Source organism: Gracilinanus agilis, chromosome 4, assembly GCF_016433145.1.
Source record: "Gracilinanus agilis isolate LMUSP501 chromosome 4, AgileGrace, whole genome shotgun sequence".
Lineage (NCBI taxonomy): Eukaryota > Metazoa > Chordata > Mammalia > Didelphimorphia > Didelphidae > Gracilinanus > Gracilinanus agilis.
Window position 1 is genome coordinate 65,363,325 of NC_058133.1, and position 20,305 is coordinate 65,383,629.

General features: G+C 33.8%; 1 protein-coding gene across 3 annotated transcripts in view; it reads left to right on the plus strand.

Annotated features, from left to right (window-relative positions):
* Nucleotides 1-20,305, plus strand: part of PRRC2C (proline rich coiled-coil 2C) — a 68,588-nt gene that overhangs the window by 40,923 nt on the left and 7,360 nt on the right. For all 3 annotated transcript variants that reach the window (XM_044674332.1, XM_044674331.1, XM_044674333.1), the window contains exons 17-28: nucleotides 61-215; nucleotides 802-1,171; nucleotides 1,606-1,691; nucleotides 3,036-3,224; nucleotides 3,419-3,670; nucleotides 4,645-4,737; nucleotides 9,035-9,136; nucleotides 14,026-14,227; nucleotides 15,006-15,209; nucleotides 16,418-16,530; nucleotides 16,905-17,041; nucleotides 18,693-18,927. In XM_044674332.1, coding sequence (XP_044530267.1) covers nucleotides 61-215; nucleotides 802-1,171; nucleotides 1,606-1,691; nucleotides 3,036-3,224; nucleotides 3,419-3,670; nucleotides 4,645-4,737; nucleotides 9,035-9,136; nucleotides 14,026-14,227; nucleotides 15,006-15,209; nucleotides 16,418-16,530; nucleotides 16,905-17,041; nucleotides 18,693-18,927 — 2,138 coding nt within the window. The remainder of the gene's footprint in view (nucleotides 1-60; nucleotides 216-801; nucleotides 1,172-1,605; nucleotides 1,692-3,035; nucleotides 3,225-3,418; nucleotides 3,671-4,644; nucleotides 4,738-9,034; nucleotides 9,137-14,025; nucleotides 14,228-15,005; nucleotides 15,210-16,417; nucleotides 16,531-16,904; nucleotides 17,042-18,692; nucleotides 18,928-20,305) is intronic.

Here is a 20,305-nt window from a genome sequence, read left to right on the forward strand (position 1 = left end):
TCTGCATGAATGAAGAATTCTTAAACACATAATCTAAAGCACTATCGTCTTTAACTATAGGTGTTGTAATAATTGATGACCATCCTGAAGTGACTGTGGTTGAAGACCCTCAGTCAAATTTAAATGATGATGGTTTCACTGAAGTGGTTTCAAAAAAACAACAGAAACGCTTACAAGATGAAGAACGTAGAAAGAAGGAAGAACAAACTATACAGGTTTGAAGTTTTTCAAATTTTTGAATAAGAACTTTACCCAAAGTATCATGTAATTAATAGGACCTATAGTAATTAGGTACATAATTCTTCTTGGTAAAGATTATATTAATGCAGAAAGTCAAGTTTATTACTATTATGCTTTCTCCTAAAATATTAATATTGATTTATTATTGTATTTTTAGCTCATAAAGTAATACAATCAGAAGTTGAACTGTAAATGAAATAGTAATAATGTGTTTCAAGTACTAATAGGATTCAGATGGAGATGGTTCTGTAAGTGGTTGGTTTTGGAGGTGTGCTCAGGAAAGACATTGAGATTTCAAAGTATTAATGAGGGCGCCAGACTTTTATAGAGAGTGAAATTACTATGTAATAATGCGAGCCTAGATATCAGATACCTGAAATTTTTTACATAAGAATGGACTTTTCCCCCTTTTTATCCTATCTTCCTTAACCTTAAAATGGAGCATTTTTTGAAACATAATGTCTGTTTGCTATATTAAATATATATTTGAGAGGTAGAGAAGTGCCTTGGCTCTTGAATGGATAATTTAAATCCTTATAATGAATTTCATATTTTTTTAAGGTGTGGAACAAAAAGACTTCAAATGAAAAAGGAAGAAATCAGAATTCTAAGCTTCCTCCAAGATTTGCTAAAAAACAGCAACAGGCTGCAGTAGGCCAACAACCACAAACTGCAACCCCACCCCCAGTGCAGGGTCTAGCACAGGTTCAAGTCCCTGTTCAGGTTCAGACACAGTCAACAACACAGAATCCTAACCAGTCACCACCATCAGTCCAGTCACAAGTTCAAGCAACAAACACAACCAATGGTACAGACTATGTAGCAACAGGAAAGTCTATCCAGCATACGCAGTCTCATGGGCCTCTAGGGGCAGAGCTTTGGGAGAACAAAGTAGCTCCTACAGCTGTTCTCAATGATATTTCTAAGAAATGTAAGTGTGACTCTGATTCTTAACTATTTGGGGTTAAAAAGGATTGGAACACTGTTTCTGTACAGCAAAGTTGATGGGCTTTGTTTTTGTTTCTTATTAAAAAGAATTTTGTTCTTTTTTTCCTTGTCTAGAATTATGAGTTCTCTTCATTAGCTTAAGTGAATAAGAGATCATAAGCATTTTTTCCAAGCCCAAAAGTTTTATTAAATTGTCATTTACCTACATCCATTTTGATAAAAAGTAATTTTATGAACTGATGTGCTTAAAATAATCATCTTTGTCCAGGTGTGTTAAACTTATTGTTACACTATATAAACGGTGAAACATGTAAGTTTTAATGAACTACACTTAAGAAAAGGAAAGAAACACCTTTCAAAAGGTGATTTATATTATTGAGAATTAAAAGTTCATACTTTCTGGCTTCTGATTTTCAGTGGGACCTATTAGTCCACCCCAGCCGCCTTCAGTCAGTGCATGGAATAAGCCTTTAACATCTTTTGGATCATCTACATCACCAGAGGTAGGAATTATTTCAAATAATAAAATGTCATAATATGGCTTGGTCCTATGATTTTATCCACAGAGCACTATCTGGTTTTAGATTTTGCCTGCATATTTTTCTTTTAAAATTTTGGATATTAATATATTGGTATTTGTTCTCTCAAACATATGTATAAAGAACAGTATTGTAGAAAAATTACTGTAACTAACCCGTATCTATCAATCAAATTTGAATTTGACAGACTATGTAAAAAACAAAAAAACAATAAAATAATAGAAGTCTAATGTAGGTTTTTGGTAAAAATTTTCATCATAGTATAGAGATGGTTTTTCTGTATATACGTGAATCCATGGTTTAATCATTCACTATAGATTTTTCACAGTTAAACTGACACATGTTTGAATTTCATCATTTCACTTTTAGACCATGTTTATTCTTAATATTTGCCATAGCAGATCTCATGACATCCTTTATTATTTACAGCAGTTTTCCTGAATAAACAATAATTTGACCAGGTTCTTAATTAAAAATTTTTGTGGACTCTGAGACCAGTAGTCTTTCCAACATAGACTGCTATACAATCAGAATATATACTTAAACCTAGAGCAGTTGTTATATGGCTTCTTTAGTTGACAGAAATTGTTCTCTGATGTGGATTCTCACTCACATCAGCAAGCTGAGGATCACATGCTAAAACTTGTTTCCACTCTCACAACTCACACCCTCATACAAGTCTTCATCTATCTCCCCATCTATTTCAATAGCCTCCTCTTTGCTCTCCATTTCTCCTTTCTGCAAACCATTTTCAACATGTGGGATCAGTATTCCTATAGTACAATATTAATAACAACCATGCCACTCTACTGCTCAAGAAGTTCACTGATTTTCTAGTTCCTTTAAAGATAAACTCCTTTACTTGGCATTTTGAGCCTTTCTCAGGCTGACTCCAAATGGCATATATACATATACATATACATATGCATATACATATACATATACATATTCATTCCTCTCATCCTCAATACACACACAAAATATGATTTAGCCAAACTGGCCTCTGTCTGATTCATGGCATGCAGTGTTCCTCAATGTGGAAAATTCTCCTGCTTCTACCTTTTTAAGTGCTACCTCCTCTCACTTGCCTTTCATGATTCCTCTAATTGTTAGTGTACCTTTCCACTCCTATTATTGTACATTTTTTGCTTGTAACCCATACTTATCTTACACAGATATGGATGTCTCCCAGTGTAAGCTCCTTGAGGATAAGAACTATTTCACTTTTGTATTTTGTGTTCAGTACTTGGCTTATAATTGCTTGTTGATTAATTGGCAGCTTTGAGATGTGTTTGTATTTTTTTCTAGGGAACAAAGAATGGCCAAGAAAGTGGTGTTGAAATTGGGATTGATACCATTCAGTTTGGTGCCCCAGCTTCAAATGGCAATGAAAATGAAGTTGTTCCAGTACTTACTGAAAAGACCCCTGACAAATTACCTGAACCCAAAGAACAACGGCAAAAGCAACCTCGGGCAGGGCCAATTAAAGCCCAGAAGGTAAAAAATGTTAATTTCCAATTCTGCAGTTCATTTTGCTGCCAAATTTTGGAGAAAATTAAAAAGCTAGTATTTCTCAGAAGTGAATGAAGGGTGGGCTTTAAATTATATGCTTGTTAATATATTAAAAGGAACATTTTCATGAATGCCTTTCAGCAAGAAATATTTTCTAATCCCCAAAATCTTGAATTTAGCTTCCAGATTTGAGTCCAGTAGAGAACAAAGAACACAAACCTGGTCCCATTGGAAAAGAACGTTCTTTAAAAAATAGAAAAGTGAAGGATGTTCAACAGGCAGAGCCTGAAGGACAGGAAAAGTCCAGCCCACCTTCAGTCAGAAATCCTGATGCTGTTACCACAAAGGAAACCAAAACAGTTACAGAAATGAGTTCTGAAATAGGCACAATGATATCTGTTACTGCCCCAGAATTTGGTGCTAATGCAAAGGTAAGCAAAATACAGTGTTTAGAAAATTTAGTTGACACATGTATCAGAAATGACAAAGAGGATACAAATAACTGCTTTTGTATTTAACTCAGGATTATCTATCAGTCATTTAACAAATATTTAGCACCTATTTTACACTAGGTGTCCCTGGGGATACTTGTTAAAGTTTCTATTGTTACACGATCTGCAATCAAGACTCAAACCTAAGCCTAAAAGTCTTTTTTTTTTTTAAACCCTTGCCTTTTGTCTTATAGTCAATACTGTTTGTTAATTCCAAGGCAGAAAAGTGGAAAGGGCTAGGCAACTAGGATTAAGTGACTTGTTCAAGGGTCACCCAACTAGGAAGTGTCCTAGGCCAGATTTAAATCCAGGACCTATAGGTCTGGCTCTCAAACCACTGAGCTACCTAGCTGCCACCTGCCTAAAAATCTTAAAGAATATCTTAGTCTCTTTCTTACAGGATATATAAAAAGGAACACAGGGAAAAGCAGTAGCATTTAGTCTCATATACCTGATTATTTGTAGATGATTGCTTTGAGAACACTACAATTATTCTTTTGTTAGCCATATAATTCTACTCATGAAAAGGGATCATGGTTAACAGTACAATATCTAATAGATGTTTTATTTATTTTATTTAAATACATATTTATTTTGATAATCTCTAAATTTTGTTGATCCTGCTTAATAGACTCTATCTTAGCATGCCATCAGTTCCTTTCAAAATATTAGTTAGCATACTATGCCTTAGTGGTTACCATTGTTCTACTCCTGACGGGATCATTTTGAACCTTTTGGGTTTCTTGATATAATTCACACAGGTAGTTCTCTTTTAAATGAGTGAACTTTTATGATTCTTTTCACTCTAGTGTTTTCAAAATTAATTTTAGTGCTAGAACTTGAAGATATGTCTTTTAAGAAAAGGCATGTTAATCTGGTTTCATTATGTTTTTCTTTCACTTATTCCTTCACAGGAGTCTGTAACAGACTACACTACACCTTCTTCTTCTCTGCCTAATACCGTGGCTACTAGTAATACCAAGATGGAAGAGACATTGGTTACTAATGTAAGTTATTAACTTTATGTATAGCAGCTTTGGAAATAGCCACATCACACAATCCCACAATTTGTTGATTTTTACATGTACATAATAGTTTACATTGATAGTTATAAAGATGATTCAGATAAAAGGTTTCTCTTAGATCATCTGAATACCCAAAAAGCTTTTAATCTCAAATTTGAATTTGCGGTACTTGTCATTATTTTCATGACTACTAATTATTGATCACAGAATTATCTGCCTTTGATTAAAGCTGAGAAAAAAATTATTCCTTTCCCAAAATCAAACAGTGTGTTTCAAGTACCATCTTACTGTAATAATGGAAATCTCATTAATTTAAACTAGCTAGAGGGGAGGAAGGACCTTAATGGTAGTGCTAGGTCTAAGATTTCTACATTTTATGTTACATTATCAGCTTGTGCATATTATATCGGATGAATATTTGATTAATTTAATAGCATCTTTGAAAGTGCTCAAAAATCTTGAAGGATTATTAGAGGATCTCAGAAGCCATCTTGTCAAACCCACAACCAAACATGAATTCTCTCTCTTTATCTTACCCATTCCTTTATCATGCTTATCAGTGGCAAGTCTTCATACAGCCTCTGCTTGATGGCCTTAATTAAGTGAGGTGAAAATTCTTATTCTCAACTCATTTCTCTTCTAGAATAGTTCTAATTATTAAGTTCAACTCTTTTTTTGTGCCTAAATTTGTAACTTAACAGCCATTGCTCTAATTCTTTCCTCTGGGAGACAAGTAGTCACTCCTTCATCTTTTTCCAAGTTTAAATATCTGGTTTCTTAATCAAGTATCATTTTTTTCCCCCTAATCTTTAAAACATCCTGGCCTCTTCTGTCTTCCTTCTGGTCTTATCTTCTAAGTTGTCAATTTCCTTGCTTACAATGTGGTAGCAAGAATGGAATGTAATACTACTTCAGCTGCAGTCTGCTTAGGGCAAAATCACCTCTCTTGTTCTGGACACACTTAACTTTCAGTTCATTAACATCTTCCAGATCTTTTTCACAAAAGATTTTCTATTCATGCCTTCCCTAGCTTGCAACATTTTCTATAGGAGATTATTTTTTTAAAATAAGATATAAGTATTGACATTTTGTCTCAGTTAAATTTCTTTGTTTTAAGTTCAGTTCAATTATTCTTGAATTAGATCTTGAAATCAAATCTAATATTTAGGAGAATACAGTAAAACAATGAAGAATTTGTCATCAAATAGTCCATTGTTCTGGCTAACAATATTAAAACTATATATGGGCCCTGGGCAAGTCACTTAACTACCATTGCCTAGCCCAGCGATGGCAAACCTGTGACATGCGTGTTAGCACTGACATGCATAGCCATTTTTAATGACATGGGGTCATATGCTAAGGATGAAACATTTGCTGTAGTGAAGTGTAGACACTGTGCACTATACATGCCAATTCTACCTATATTAATTTACCTATTTTGGTTTATTAAATACAGTTATATATTAAAATTATACATTTTTGTTATTTAAACTATAAATATCGCAACATTGTGGGGTTTTTTTCTCAAAGTGAAACACCGAAGTTATGCTCAGTTTTTTAGCAAATTTTGACACACCAAGCTCAAAAGGTAGCCCTTACCTCTCTTTTGCCATGAAACCAATACACAGTATTGATTCTAAGATGGAAGGAAAGGGTTTTTTTAAAAAAGGAAAGAACTCTCTCTCTCTCTCTCTCTCTCTCTATATCTATCTATCTATCTATCTATCTATCTATCTATCTATCTATCTATCTATACACACACACACACACAAATTTTTCATTTTGGCACATAAATATTGACTCAGAACTGTTGAAAATTGCGAAATTTTATATCTATATAATCATTTAAGTTAGTGATTCACAGTATTTTAGAATTGGAAGGTAATTTAGAGATCCTCTTATCTAATCCATTTATTTTACAGATAGGCAGGTCTAGATCTATAGAGACTAACTTGGCCAATGTAGACAAAGAAAGTTGAATCAAATTATAGAGTAATTCGAATGCCAAGGAATTGGGGTTATGTTTTGACAGTAAATGTAGAATTGTCAAACTATAATATTGTGGCCCAAAGTCTCACTTTCTGTGGCAGAGCTGAGACGAGAGCCCATATTTCATGATTACCAGTTTACTATCCTTAACAACTTTTAAGAGTTTTATGAAATGAATATAAATTTACTGTACACATTGTGCAAAGGACTCTACTAGTGTCTGTGTTAGATAAAATTGTTCATTTCAGCACATAAATATTTATTGACTTAGAACTGTTAAAAAAGGAAAATTGTGAAAGTTTTTAATCTGGTCAAAACAATAACAAAAGCAACAGTGTCCATGAAATTAGATTTTAAAAGTGGAGTGGATCTTGAAGATCCTCTCCAGTCTAATTCTTTCCCCACCAAACTCTCCTTCAACTTCTCCCTCCTTCGTCTTGAGTGACAATATGTCCAGAGGTTCTGTTTACTTCTTGATTGGAAGAAATATTTAATTGACCAATATAAATATGGGAGGAGAACATCTAAATATTGGTTGACTCCCCTAGATTCCATTCCTATTGCCCACATTTGGGGTTATGCCACGAAAAATAATGGAATAAATTAAAATAATATAAAGGAAATTATTGAGGACTGCTTTTATCTTGAATTAATGGGAACTGGGTCAGCACAATTGTTTGAATTTTGGTGCCTTTTTGTATTCAAAGATGAAAAGTGTTTTAAGCTATGTTATTTGTACTTGTATTTTTATGAAGCTTTTCTGTTAAATTTCCTTCTGGAAAAATGAAGTGAAGTTTGTGAATTTTTAAGGATATGGATGGCAGAACCTACTATGATTCCTATTTTAATTATTTTTATATATATATATATATATATATATATATATATTTGTGCATTACTGCCAATTAGGAGATAAGACTCCAGAAAGTATGTTTGTTAAGCTTGCACGGTAAAATGGATTCCAAGTTCCGTGTGAAAACAGCAAGCTCTGGTTTTGGAGAGTATTGTAAATGATAACTAGGTCAAAATAATATGGCAGGTTGCACATTGACTTGACAGATTTTGTTAAGGACCTTTGACAAACATAAAGTTATTTTGGGATGAGTATTTTTTTGTGGGAACTTTGAGTATTTTGATTCTTGTCCTTTTATTGGTCTACTAGTGTTGCTACTTTTTGATTCTATTTTATTTTTGTTGGAATAAGTATTTCACTGTATTAAGGATTTTTAAAATATCTGAAATTTGGCATTGATATTTGTGTTAAATGATCATAATTGTTTCATATCAGTTATGTGGTAAATGAATGCACATAATATTTTGATGAATGTGTTTATAGAAAAAAGGGTTTTGTTTCATGAAATTATTTATCTTCTTGGGTGGTCTATATATTTTATGATATATAATACCATAATATATATAAATAATATAATATATAATTATATAAATAATATATGAAAAATAAATATATTTTTGGAATGCAATGTCACATCCTTTTTCATAAAGGAACAGTTACCTATGATTTTTTTTTTTTTTTTTTTTTTTTTGTAGCATTCCCACCAGCCCACCCTAATTCCCAAATTGTGCAACAAAAACAAAACAGTACAAAAGAATTTAGAGAGGTGGAAGTGGATGGCAAAGATGGATGCTTGTCATTCGCTTATACCCCTTCTTGGGTTTGTTTTTATTTCTCAGTTTTATAAAGGAAAGATTGAATATTTCGTGTATCTCTAATCCCTTTTGATGGGAAAATATAATTGATTGTACTCAAATTCCAGTACAACAAAACAATAAGAATACGGGGACAATCCTTTGAGTTTCACTTATACTGAAATTTGTTTGTCTTCATAGTAATTTAATGGATCTGTGTTTTCCTCTACTGTTGCTACTCTCTGAATCTTTGAGAAAAGAGGCTCCGAAGACACAACCAGAATTAAATTTTTGCTATTTCTAATCTATAATTTGGGACGTGTACATTCATATATAAAAATCCACTGTAGCTAGGATGTAAATTTGGGGAGGAAATTGTTTCTTTTGAGATTATAGTATTTATAGGGGACTAACTCTTTATATTGATTTTTCTTATTACAAGGCAGATAGTAATTAGTTTTTTATAGAGCTGTGTAGGATTGTGTGGAACACCTATGGATATGCAATATTACACAAATTGATCTTTTATGGTCAGGCTCTAAGAAAAGAACCTAAATCCTCTGCATCACTTGAGCTTTTTTCTTTAATGAGGCTTTTATGATAGCCTTAGTTAGATTGTGATGTATGTTGCCTGCCTTTTCAGGTGCCCCTGCCCAACACCCTTCCCCTCCCTAAGAGGGAGACTTTACAACAGAGCTCCAGCCTAACTCCAGCTCCTCCCACTACTTTCAACCTCACCTTTAAGGTATGTACAATGTCCATCTAAGGGTCCTTATTTCTTGCATGCAGGGGGAAGGAAGTTGATGGTGATTTTCTTGGTATACTTAGAGCCTTTTGGGGGGAATGGGGTGTTCAAGAATAATAAAACAGAAGAAGGGAAAGGAGAAGAAGCTTCAAGCTTCAATTATAATAATTTCCATTGCCACTTCCTTCGCTTTGCCCATTTTCCCTCATTTTCTGGGTCAGGCCTTAGCTTCAGGACTAAAGGTCATCTGCTTTAAAATATGGGGCCGCATGTGTGCTATTCAATAGGATTCATTAAATATATGTAGCAGAAATAAATAGGTTTACTTTGGTGCTTTGTTCAGATGAACAGTGATTAGGGTGTTTATTACTAGCTATTCCGTGTTATCATTTGTATGCATTATAAGTTTTGTTTTTTTAAGATGGAACAGTAGCACATAGATTGAGCTTTTACTATTTGATTATATTATAATTCTTTGAATAAGAGTACTCAAAGAGTGAAGTAATGGTAGTAGTAGATTTGGGTTTATTTTATTCTTTGATTCTTAAAGTGATAGTTATGAATTAGGCTAAAGATTTGTGGCCATATGATTACTTTTGGATTAATGAAACTAATGAGAGATCATTAAAACAGATTCTTACCTTAGGATCAGCGTATAGGCAAAAAGTTATTAAGAAATGCAGCATTGGACCGGTTCATGTTGTATTATCTTCTAGGAGTTGGGGGAGTTGTTTTGTTTTTTAATCACAGGAAATTAAAGCATAATAGTGCTTCCTGATACTCTTGATGATTGACAATGAATCTTTTTGTCTCTTTATTTTACTTGGAGAAAAAAGGCTATGGCAAAGAAAATTTAGTGTAAACACAAATGTCCTGAATAACAGACTGCTTTACCAAGAGATAAATAATACCTATTTAATAAAAATGAAAATACTACCAAGTTAATTTGCTATTTTAAAGCTATACCATTCAAGCTATAAAAAGGATACTTTTTAGAACTTGATAAAATAATAGTAAAATTCATTTGAATTGACAAAATATCTAGAATGTCAAAGGGTATAATGAAAAAAACACAGGAATAGAGGGGGAATGGCACTTCCCAAGTAAAACTGCATCATAAAGCAGGAGTCATCAAAATTATCTGGTTTTGGTTATAATATACAGGAATAGCAACTACTATAGACACAGAGGAGAATCATAGGAAATTCAATAATCCACTGTTCAATAAGTTAGAAAACATTAAGTTATTTTGGAAAGAATTCCCTTTTGATAAAAATTGCTGGGAAACCATTTGGAGCAATACTTTACTTCATATTTTACATGTTCCAAATGGATACATGACCATAATATTTAAGATCATACCATAAAAAATTAGAAGAGAAGCAGAACATATATGTTCCACCTCTGAACAAGGAGAAGTATGTTTAACCAAAAGAGACAGATGACTTGGATTAAATAAGATTGAAGTTTCTGTACAAACTGAATTAATGGACCTAGGATAAAAAGAATCAAATGAGAAAAATCTTTTTTTTTTATCAATTTTCTCTGATTATATAAGCACAAAAGCTATTCCCCAATAGTAACTAAGTGATTTAAAGATATGAACAAATTCTTGGAAAGAGAATTGTACATTGTATTATGCTTGAAGTTAACTAACTTTTAATGGAAAATGCATTAAATTAAATAATTAAAATTAAAGATTAAATAATTTTGTAGTTTTTCCTGGCACACAGCAAATTGACCGTTGGGAAAAGATTGGCTGGGGGTAAGTGGAGGAGGGGTAAGCACACTAGTGCATTCTTGTTAGCCACACAAATCAGTTCCACCCAGGATTTTGGAAAACAGTTTGAAATTATGCAAATAGGCTAACTAAAAGGTGCGCACTTTTTGACCTAGAGATTACACTAAAAGGTAGGAAGTCATTGATAAGAAAAAAGTTTAGAGCAGCCTTTTTCCTTGATAGCTAAAAATTAGAAACTAAAGTAGATCCCCATTATATAGAGCATAGCTAAACAGATAATAGAATATTATTGTGCTATAAGAAATAAGTACTAAGAAGTTTGGAAAGATCTATATTTGAAATAAGAGTACATACACAGATCAATAAATAGCATGTGCAAGGATTATAGCAGTGTAAATGGAAAGAACAAAATAGTACCTTTCCCCCTCCCTCCCACCAAAAATGAATGTTGAAAATACAGGAAAAAAGCAGAACCTAAAGAAGAGACATGAAAAAACACTATCCATCTCTCTCTCTCTCTCTCTCTCTCTCTGAGTATTGCACAATGTGGGAAATGCATAAAAATTGCCAGAATTTTTTTTCAACATTGCTCAATTTTTTTCTTTTTATTATATGAGATAGTATATCCTTTTCCCTTTTGGACAGTGGGAAATTTAGATGATTAAAAAAATAAGATAATAGGGGGCGGGTGGGTAGCTCAGTGGATTGAGAGCCAGGCCTAGAGACGGGAGTAGCTGTGTGACCCTGGGCAAGTCACTTGACCCCCATTGCCCACCCTTACCACTCTTCTGCCTTGGAGCCAATACATAGTATTGACTCCAAGATGGAAGGTAAGGGTTTAAAAAAAAAAAACAAGATAATAATAAAAATATTTTAAAATGAACCTTCTATGTACATAAAGATATCTAGAAGCATCCTACTCAAAAGCTTCTGGCAGTCTTCAAGTACTGGTTCTTAGACTTATTTTTCTGCTTGATAGCTTCTTTTTTTTTTTTTTTTTTTAAACCCTTAACTTCCAACTTGGAGTCAGTACTGTGTTCTTCAGTACAGTACTTCCATGATAGAAGAACGAAAAGGTCTAGGCAATGGGAGTTAAGTGACTTGCCCAGGGTCACACAGCTAGGCAGTGTCTAAAGCCAGATTTTAATCTAGGACCTCCCATCTCAAGGCCTAGCTATCAATTCACTGAGCCACCTAGCTGCCCCCCTAAGTAGCTTTTCTGAACATAATGGTAATGGTCTTATAATTCCACAGTCTAAACCCTGATAGCAATTTCTTTAGAGAAGTATGAGGCTTTGATTTTGCAAGCTCACTGGTTTTTTTTTGTTTTTTTTTTTTTACATTTCAATCCTGCCTCAAATCTGTTGTTTTAGTATCACAATATTTTCAGCTCTTAACTATCAGACTCCCGTTTCTACTTCTTTACACTTCCTTCAGTGTTGACAACTCCCTTGGTAACTGTCTTACTATGTCTATTTTCACTTTTATATTTAGCATTTGCTACTAAACTCATTGTTATCAGCTGAATTGTTTTTCAGACATCACCTTCCTACTTTTTTTTTTTAAACCCTCACCTTCCATCTTAGAGTAAATACTGTGTATTGGCTCCAAGGCAAAAGAGTGGTAAGGGCTAGGCAATGGGGGTCAAGTGACTTGCCCAGGATCATAGCTAGGAAGTGTCTTGATTACAGATTTGAACCCAGGACCTCCCGTCTCTAGGCCTGGCTCTCAATCCACTGAGCCACCCAGCTACCCCCCCACCTTCCTACTTTTGCTTTAGTTCATTTTCCTTTTACTCTAAGAGGAAATTTAATATTTAAAAGAAGTACTGATTGAAATAAAATAAAGGCTTATCCTTTGTCTGCTTATATATCACTATATGGAAGGTGGTTGTTTTTTATCTTTTATTGCCAAATTTCAGAGCTTTAATGACTGGTCCATGTATTATTAACAAGCTACCTGGTGTAAGGACAATCCAAAAGTTAATTCAATCATCGTGAATATATTATTCCTGGCATTTTGAGCCCTTAAATAATTCAGATGTGTCAGTTCCAATCTTCTTGACTACACACATTTAATTAAATGTACTCATATGAGCTTAATAAAACCATTTAATAAATAACATCTTTTAGCTTTTTAAGAAATACTTTTTCAGTAAATACACATTTACAAGCCTTAAAGTTCTATGCAACAGACATTTAATTTCCCTTGTGTAAAAACAATTTTTGGAGTGGTATGGGGAATGATACTTATTTTATTGAAATAAGATTTTGTGTTGATTTTGGCATTAACTGTAGATAGGTAGCCTTTCTCTACCTTTATTATCTCAATGCCTCTATTCAGATAACAGATTTCTGGCAGTCATGAAAATAATAGTTTATCACATTGGACTTGAAAGTTGCAAAACACTATCCTGTTCTCTTACTTGCTTTTCTTAACCTTCTAGTGTAGGCATGACAAGCATTGTTCCTCTACTGTGTGTGTGTGTGTGTGTGTGTGTGTGTGTATAAAATAGTGAACTTAAGTCATCTTCATATATTGTGATTTTTCCACTCTATCAATCTGTTCTATGCTACATCTTCTTACAAGGGGAGGAAAGTATATGATCTATGTTACAACTATGCCAATTAAGAATTACACAAATAATTGTGGTGTCTTAGCTCAACCCTTTTGCCAAATTAAACAGTCCTTTAAACTTAGATTTAGAGTTTATCTAATGATATATATTAGATCTCCCCTTTTCCTAGGTTTCAGAACATTTGTAACATTAAGTCTAGCTGTTAATCTAGCCATATTCTGCAGTTTTTATGGGAAGGAAAGATAACTTGACAGAGTTCAGTGAAAGGAGCTCTGATTTTGCCATCTTTCTTTTCTCAGGTACTTAAACCTGTGATTCTTTATAAATAATTATCTTGCTGCTTCTCAAAGCAGTTCAGAAAACCATTTCTGAAACTTTATCTGGATCAAAGCAGTTCTCTTTGATAGGATGAAAAGGGGGAAGGGGTGAAAAAACCTAGATTTTATAAAATTAGTTCAATTTTTGAAGGCCTTCCCTAAAAATGGAAATTGCATATGCTGTATATTTTCCATTGTATTAGTGAATCTTTATATTCTAGAGTATTATGAAAATTGTCCCTTTTAATTACAGATGGAGTCTGCACGCAAAGCATGGGAAAACTCTCCAAATGTGAGAGAGAAAGGGTCACCAGCAACTTCCACAGCAGCTCCTATTGCAAGTGGAGGTAGTAGTAGTGCCAGTGTACCAAGCACTGGTAATTATAACTCCTTCTCAAGTGCATCAGTGCCTCCTATTCCTGTTGCATCTGTCACTCCTACAACTTCATTATCAGGTAGAAGATTTTGTGTTTTGTATTCATCATAATTTTTTCCCCTTCATTTTTGATTCTTTATGGAATAGAGACAGGTTACTCTTGCAGACCAAAGTACTTGTGACATTGGGACTACAGTAATAGACTTAGGATTTTTTGCCCATTAACTCTTGTATAAGTTATATAGAGATTTTAATGGAGATTTGGTATGGTAATATATTCATGTGGTTAATAAGGTAGTTCTGTCTTTATCATAGACTGACTACAATAAATGGCACTAATACTTTTATTTTGAATCTAATGTAGGCAATTTGTAATCCATCCTACTTGATCATTTGGGATCATGTGCACCTACATTCCAGTGCTTTTCCTCATTTGTAAGAAAAAATATCATACTCCATAGTATTGAATCTAGAGTTAATTGTGTTAATTTCCTGCTACATATACCCTTCATCTTTCTTGACAGGCATTTATTCTGTATTTATGACTTTCATGGGAGAGTTTTGTCCCTCTACCTTCAAAGTGTTTATTTCAGTGACAGTGATGAAATAGAAGCTCCTTCAGTAATTTCCAGTTTTCAGTTACTTGTTATCCAGAAAATTTTCCTCTATGTTTTATTAAACCTTTCAGATTCTGCCAAGAGTATTGTGTTCCATTTCTTGTGTTGGTCCATGTAGAGAATTACATGAAAAACCACTTGCCTTATGACCTTTCTCCAAAGTTTGTGTCTTAGTGAGAGTTATCATTGTAAAATATATCCTAAATCCTATTTTCCCTTTTTCCCCTCTGTCTGTCCTAGGAGCTGGTACATATACTACCTCTTCTTTGAGTACTAAATCTACAACCACCTCAGACCCTCCCAACATCTGCAAAGTGAAGCCTCAACAGCTACAGACCAGCAGCCTGCCTTCTGCCAGTCATTTCTCCCAGCTGAGCTGCATGCCTTCCCTTATTGCCCAACAGCAGCAAAGTCCACAAGTCTATGTGTCTCAATCTGCAGCAGGTAATAATATTGATACGATTGAATTAAAGTTGTAAAGATGTATTTTCCGTATTAAAAGGTTTATTTAATAAGTAATGCCAATTTTATCAGACATCAAATTCTGTCTTATGGAGCACTGTATATATTCATGTTTGCCAAGACACAAAAGTTCATTAACTTAAAAATGGCCTTTGGTTGTGACTGGGATAAACAGTCCAGTCACTTATTAGTAAGGTAAGAGATTTAAAACTCCTGACAATGGCACTTGGTTATAAACTCTTGGTATCATAAAAATTTTTTATAGCCTCTTTAAGATAATCACTTGTATCATATTTTAGTACATGGTTATTTTATTATTATTTTTTAATCCCATACCTTCCATCTTAGAATCAACACTATATATTGCTTCTAAGGCAGAAGAGTGATAAGGGCTAGATAGACAGTGAGAGTTAAGTGACTTGCCAGGGTCACCTAACTAGGAAGTATCTGAGGCCAGATTTTAGCTACTCCCATAGTTATTTTATTTATTTTAGAATGTAGTAGGATGAAAATCCAACTCTTGTGTCTTGAATATTTTAAGATTTATTTGTTTATTTATTTGTTTGTTTGTTTTGGGGAAGATCTAGTTGTTAACCATATCATTGAAGATATGCTAATAATAGTTTTTATTTTTCTATGTTCTGTGCCTGGCACATAGTAGGTATCTATTAAATGTTTATCAATTGATTTTGTCCTAAAAGACGTGATTGTAGGTTGGAACAGCCTTTTTCCAATTGTACCTTTTACATTTCAAAGAACTAGAAATTCTCTATATTTTTCCATCCCTAGCATCAAAAACAATTCTTTAATATAGTAGCCACTTAATAAATGCTTATTGATTGTTATATGGCTTTAAGAACTTGGGATTTATTTTGACTATGGTGTGGTGCAGTCAAAACTAGGCTGAATCACAGAAACTGAAATCTCGTAGTCCTGGGTCTGTCGTAGCTTTTGTGACCTTCAACAAGTTTGCTTTTCTTTGTCTAAGTTCCCTCAACAATAAAATGAGACTTTGAACCAGATAGTTTTGAGGTTACTTGTTATCCAGAAAATTTTCTTTTCTTTTTTTTTTTAAATTCATCACATTTGAAATTTATTCAGAAAAATTTCAGCTCTGACATTTTTTGAAACTTATGAGACGATAAGAAAACCCAAACTAATTATCTTAAACTTTTCCTGAGGACCTGCAGCACAGATCCCAGCTTTTTATATGGACACAAGTCACTTATTCAATACCCAGCATGCACGCTTGGCTCCAGCATCTTTGGCTCAGCAACAAGGATTTCAACCCGGACTTTCTCAGGTAATTTGGAATACATTATTAGAAGTGCATACACATTAAATCCACCAGAGATTGCCTTTTGGGTATTTTAACATTCTGTGGGTTACACTATAATCCCTGTGCTATCTGTGCCCAGTGTTGCTGAGATCATATGATTACTTGTACAACTCAAAAGAATTATGAAGACACTTTTAAGTTTTAATCTTATTTTGAACACTTTTCTTTAGGATTATATCTGCAATTTATAAAGTGTTTCCACTTTTAAATGGAAATTTGTAATCTTTCCATTTGCTTCATTTTTTCTTTTTTTGCCTTTTAGAACTAATTTTTAGTTTCATGAAATATTTTATTTTGGTTTCTAACTCGTATTTTTATGTTTATCTGTTTTATTATAGCCTACTTCAGTTCAACAGATTCCAATCCCTATCTATGCACCTCTACAAGGACAGCATCAAGCTCAGTTGAGTTTGGGGGCAGGACCTGCTGTTTCACAAGCTCAGGAATTATTTAATTCTCCTCTTCAACCGTATAGGTAAATGTATTAAAAATGACTTAAAATGTTAAACAATATAATTTTCTTAACAAAATAAGAAATAGAATTAATAGACTTGATTCAACTCACATTTCTTTAGTATTTTCAGGTATACATAATGCTGTCCTTAAAACAACCTTCTGAAGTAGACAATGCAAATATTAGATGAGGAAAAGGAGACAGAAATAAGTCTGTATTAGACGTGTCAGTGTCAAGATTTTAATCTGGATTTTATAATTCCGAAGTGTGTCATTCTTTCTATTTGCGCAATGCTGCCTTTTATTCTGCTAATTATTAATCTTGGTGCTTAATGGATTGCAAGCTTTGGTTTTTCTAGATGATTGATGTCTGTTGGAGAACTCAGTCTCCTGATGGGAAACTAAAAGGTTATATACCATTATATCAGAAGGATGTTTCATTATAAATGTCATAAAATTAGAAAACTTGATGAGGATCTCCCATATATCAACTGGTAACAACTTTTAATCATTTGGTTAAAAATATCTTGGTCGTTAGTATTTTCATTTATTGATAATGTGCTCAAATTTTTCAGTCCAACATTTCAAGGGCATAGTTTAGGCAGTATCTATGCATAGTGATGCTAACAGGAGCTTCTCAATAATGTAGTTCACAAATTTGTTGGTTTGACTTTTACTAACTTAATTCAATTCAGCTGTTATTTAAGCAATACCTACTATACGCAAAGAAGATACTGTGCTCTGGACTTGAGATACAAATAAAAAATTAAAATAATCCCTGCAGGAGGCAAAGTACCACACAGATGAATAGTGAGAAATGGGAGGAAGGGAAGCAGTACTTTGGGTGTCAGAAGAAGAATAGAGGAGGCTTCATGAAAAAAGTAGCAGTTTCTTAAAGTTTAAAGAAATGGTGATAGTAATTTTGTACTCTATTTTACTGAGTAATGTGGCATGAGAAAATATATTAAAATGTGAGCTATTAGAAAATATCAAACCATGGACAATCATGACAAATTGCATTTACCGTCTTGAGTTGGATTTTATGCTTGTAACCTAATTTTTTAGCCTACACTTCTCCATTATTATATGGATTATTATATTGAATTAACCCTAGGGTTGCATGATCACTATTATTCTCAATATTGTATGTATTCCATTTTCCTCTGTCATTTAGTTTTTTATTCCTCTGTAGGTCAATGGCATTTCCACATCTATAATTTTTGTGAGGTCAGAGATAATAAGTGTTTAAAGGAAAATGATATTTTGGGGAGTTTTGTGGTGGTTTTTTGTTTTTGTTTTTTGTCTAAACTCCATAGGTTCTATTAATTAGAATCTTTCATTTTAATCCTTTTTTATATTTGGGGAACTAACGCAAGTAAAATATTTTACTTCTTTGGCTCTATTGTGGCTAGAAATTGTTTTTTCAGTCCAGTGTTTCTTCCTGTTCTTTCTCATATCTGATTCTAGAAAGTAGATTTCACTTTACAGTGTTAAATTTTAGTTCTTTGTTTTGCTTCCCATTTACCTCAGATGTAATATCTGTTCTTTTCCACTGTTCACTGCATCCCCCCCACCTCCTTTTAAATCATTATGGTAATCAGATGAGACAGTAATCCATACAAGAAAGAAGAAATAATGCTAATGCAAGCATTTTCTTTCCAATATTCTTTCAGGTCTCAGCAAGCCTTTATGCAAAGTAGCCTATCCCAACCATCACCAGTGGTTCTTTCTGGCACAACTTTGCACAATTTTCCAGCAGTACAACACCAGGAACTTGCCAAGGCCCAATCAGGCATTGCCTTTCAACAAACTTCTAATGCTCAGCCCATTCCTATATTGTATGAGCATCAGCTAGGGCAGGCTTCAGGGCTAGGAGGTTCCCAGTTGATTGACACACATTTACTTCAGGTAAGAGAATTTTCGTTAACATTATCTCTTGAACACTTCAGAGTAAAGTTTTACATTCATTAAGTAGCTGCCCTGTGTTAGAGACTGTTCTATGCATTGAGATAAGAGGAAGACAACAGTCCTTTAAGGAGCTCGCAATCTCAAAGAAAAACAGCATGCAAACAAGATATATATAGAAAGAATCAATAGAAGGAAGACACTAGTATTAGGGGGAGTCTCATAGAAAGTGGGATTTTATCTGGAAAAAAAGAGTAGGAAGAGAATTTTAGGTATGAGAAATGAAAATACACAGAGTTGGAAGATGGAGTATCTTTTGAGATGAATATTAAGAAGACCAGTGTCACTGGACAGTAAAGTATAAGAAAGGAGAAGGGAAGAATATAAGAAGTAACCAAGTTTTAAAGAATTTTAAAAGCTAAACTTTTAAATCATCTGATCTTATAGGTAATAGAGGGCCTCTGGACTGATGGAATGGGTAGAGATGATTGCATTGTCAGACAACACTTTTTAAGAACTGGAATGAAGAGTGACCTGAGGCAATGAGACCAATCAGGGAGCTTTTGTGGTATTCTAGGTGTGAGGTGATATGGGCCTATGCTAGTCTGGTAATATTAAAAAGAGAGAAAGGGAAGCATACATAAAGTGTTTGGAAAGTAGAATCAGCAGGAGAAAAATAGTTGAAGTCAAGGTAGATGCATGGGTTTTGTACCTGGGTGACTCGAATAGTGGTGCCTTGGACAGTAATAGGGACAGAGCCCTGGAGAGGGGAGACTCATGATTAGTAGATATTACCTGGATCAGTCAGAACTAGAGAGACTGAAATAGTCAGGTAGGAAAAGAACCAAGATACGATACCAGAGATGCCTAAAAAAATATCAAGGAGAAATGGGTGATCAACAGTGTCAAAGGCTATAGAGAGGTTGAGAAAAATAAGGATCATGAATAAAGGGCAATTAGATTTTGGCAATTAAAAGATTGTCATTAACTTTGGAGAATATCTTCAGTTAAGTGATGAGGTTGGAACCCACATTGCAGAGAGGTAAGAAGAAGACAAGAGAAAAAGAAATAGAGGTATGCGATATCAGTATATAGAAGTCTTTCTCAAGGAGTTCATTGATGAAAGAGAAAATATGTAACTAGTAGAGAGATGAACAGATCAAGTGAGGGTTTTTTTTTTGTTGTTGTTTGTTTGTTTTTTGTTTTTTTAAGGTGGAGAGATGTATGTGTTTGTATGCAGGAAGGAAATAACCAATAGACAGATTGATGCTAAAGGAGAGAGTAGGGATGATAGAGGGGGCAATGTGCTGGAAAAAACTAGAATGGCCTCAGATGATTTGGGCATCTAGAAGACTTTGCCTTGGCAAGGAAAAGGACTGCC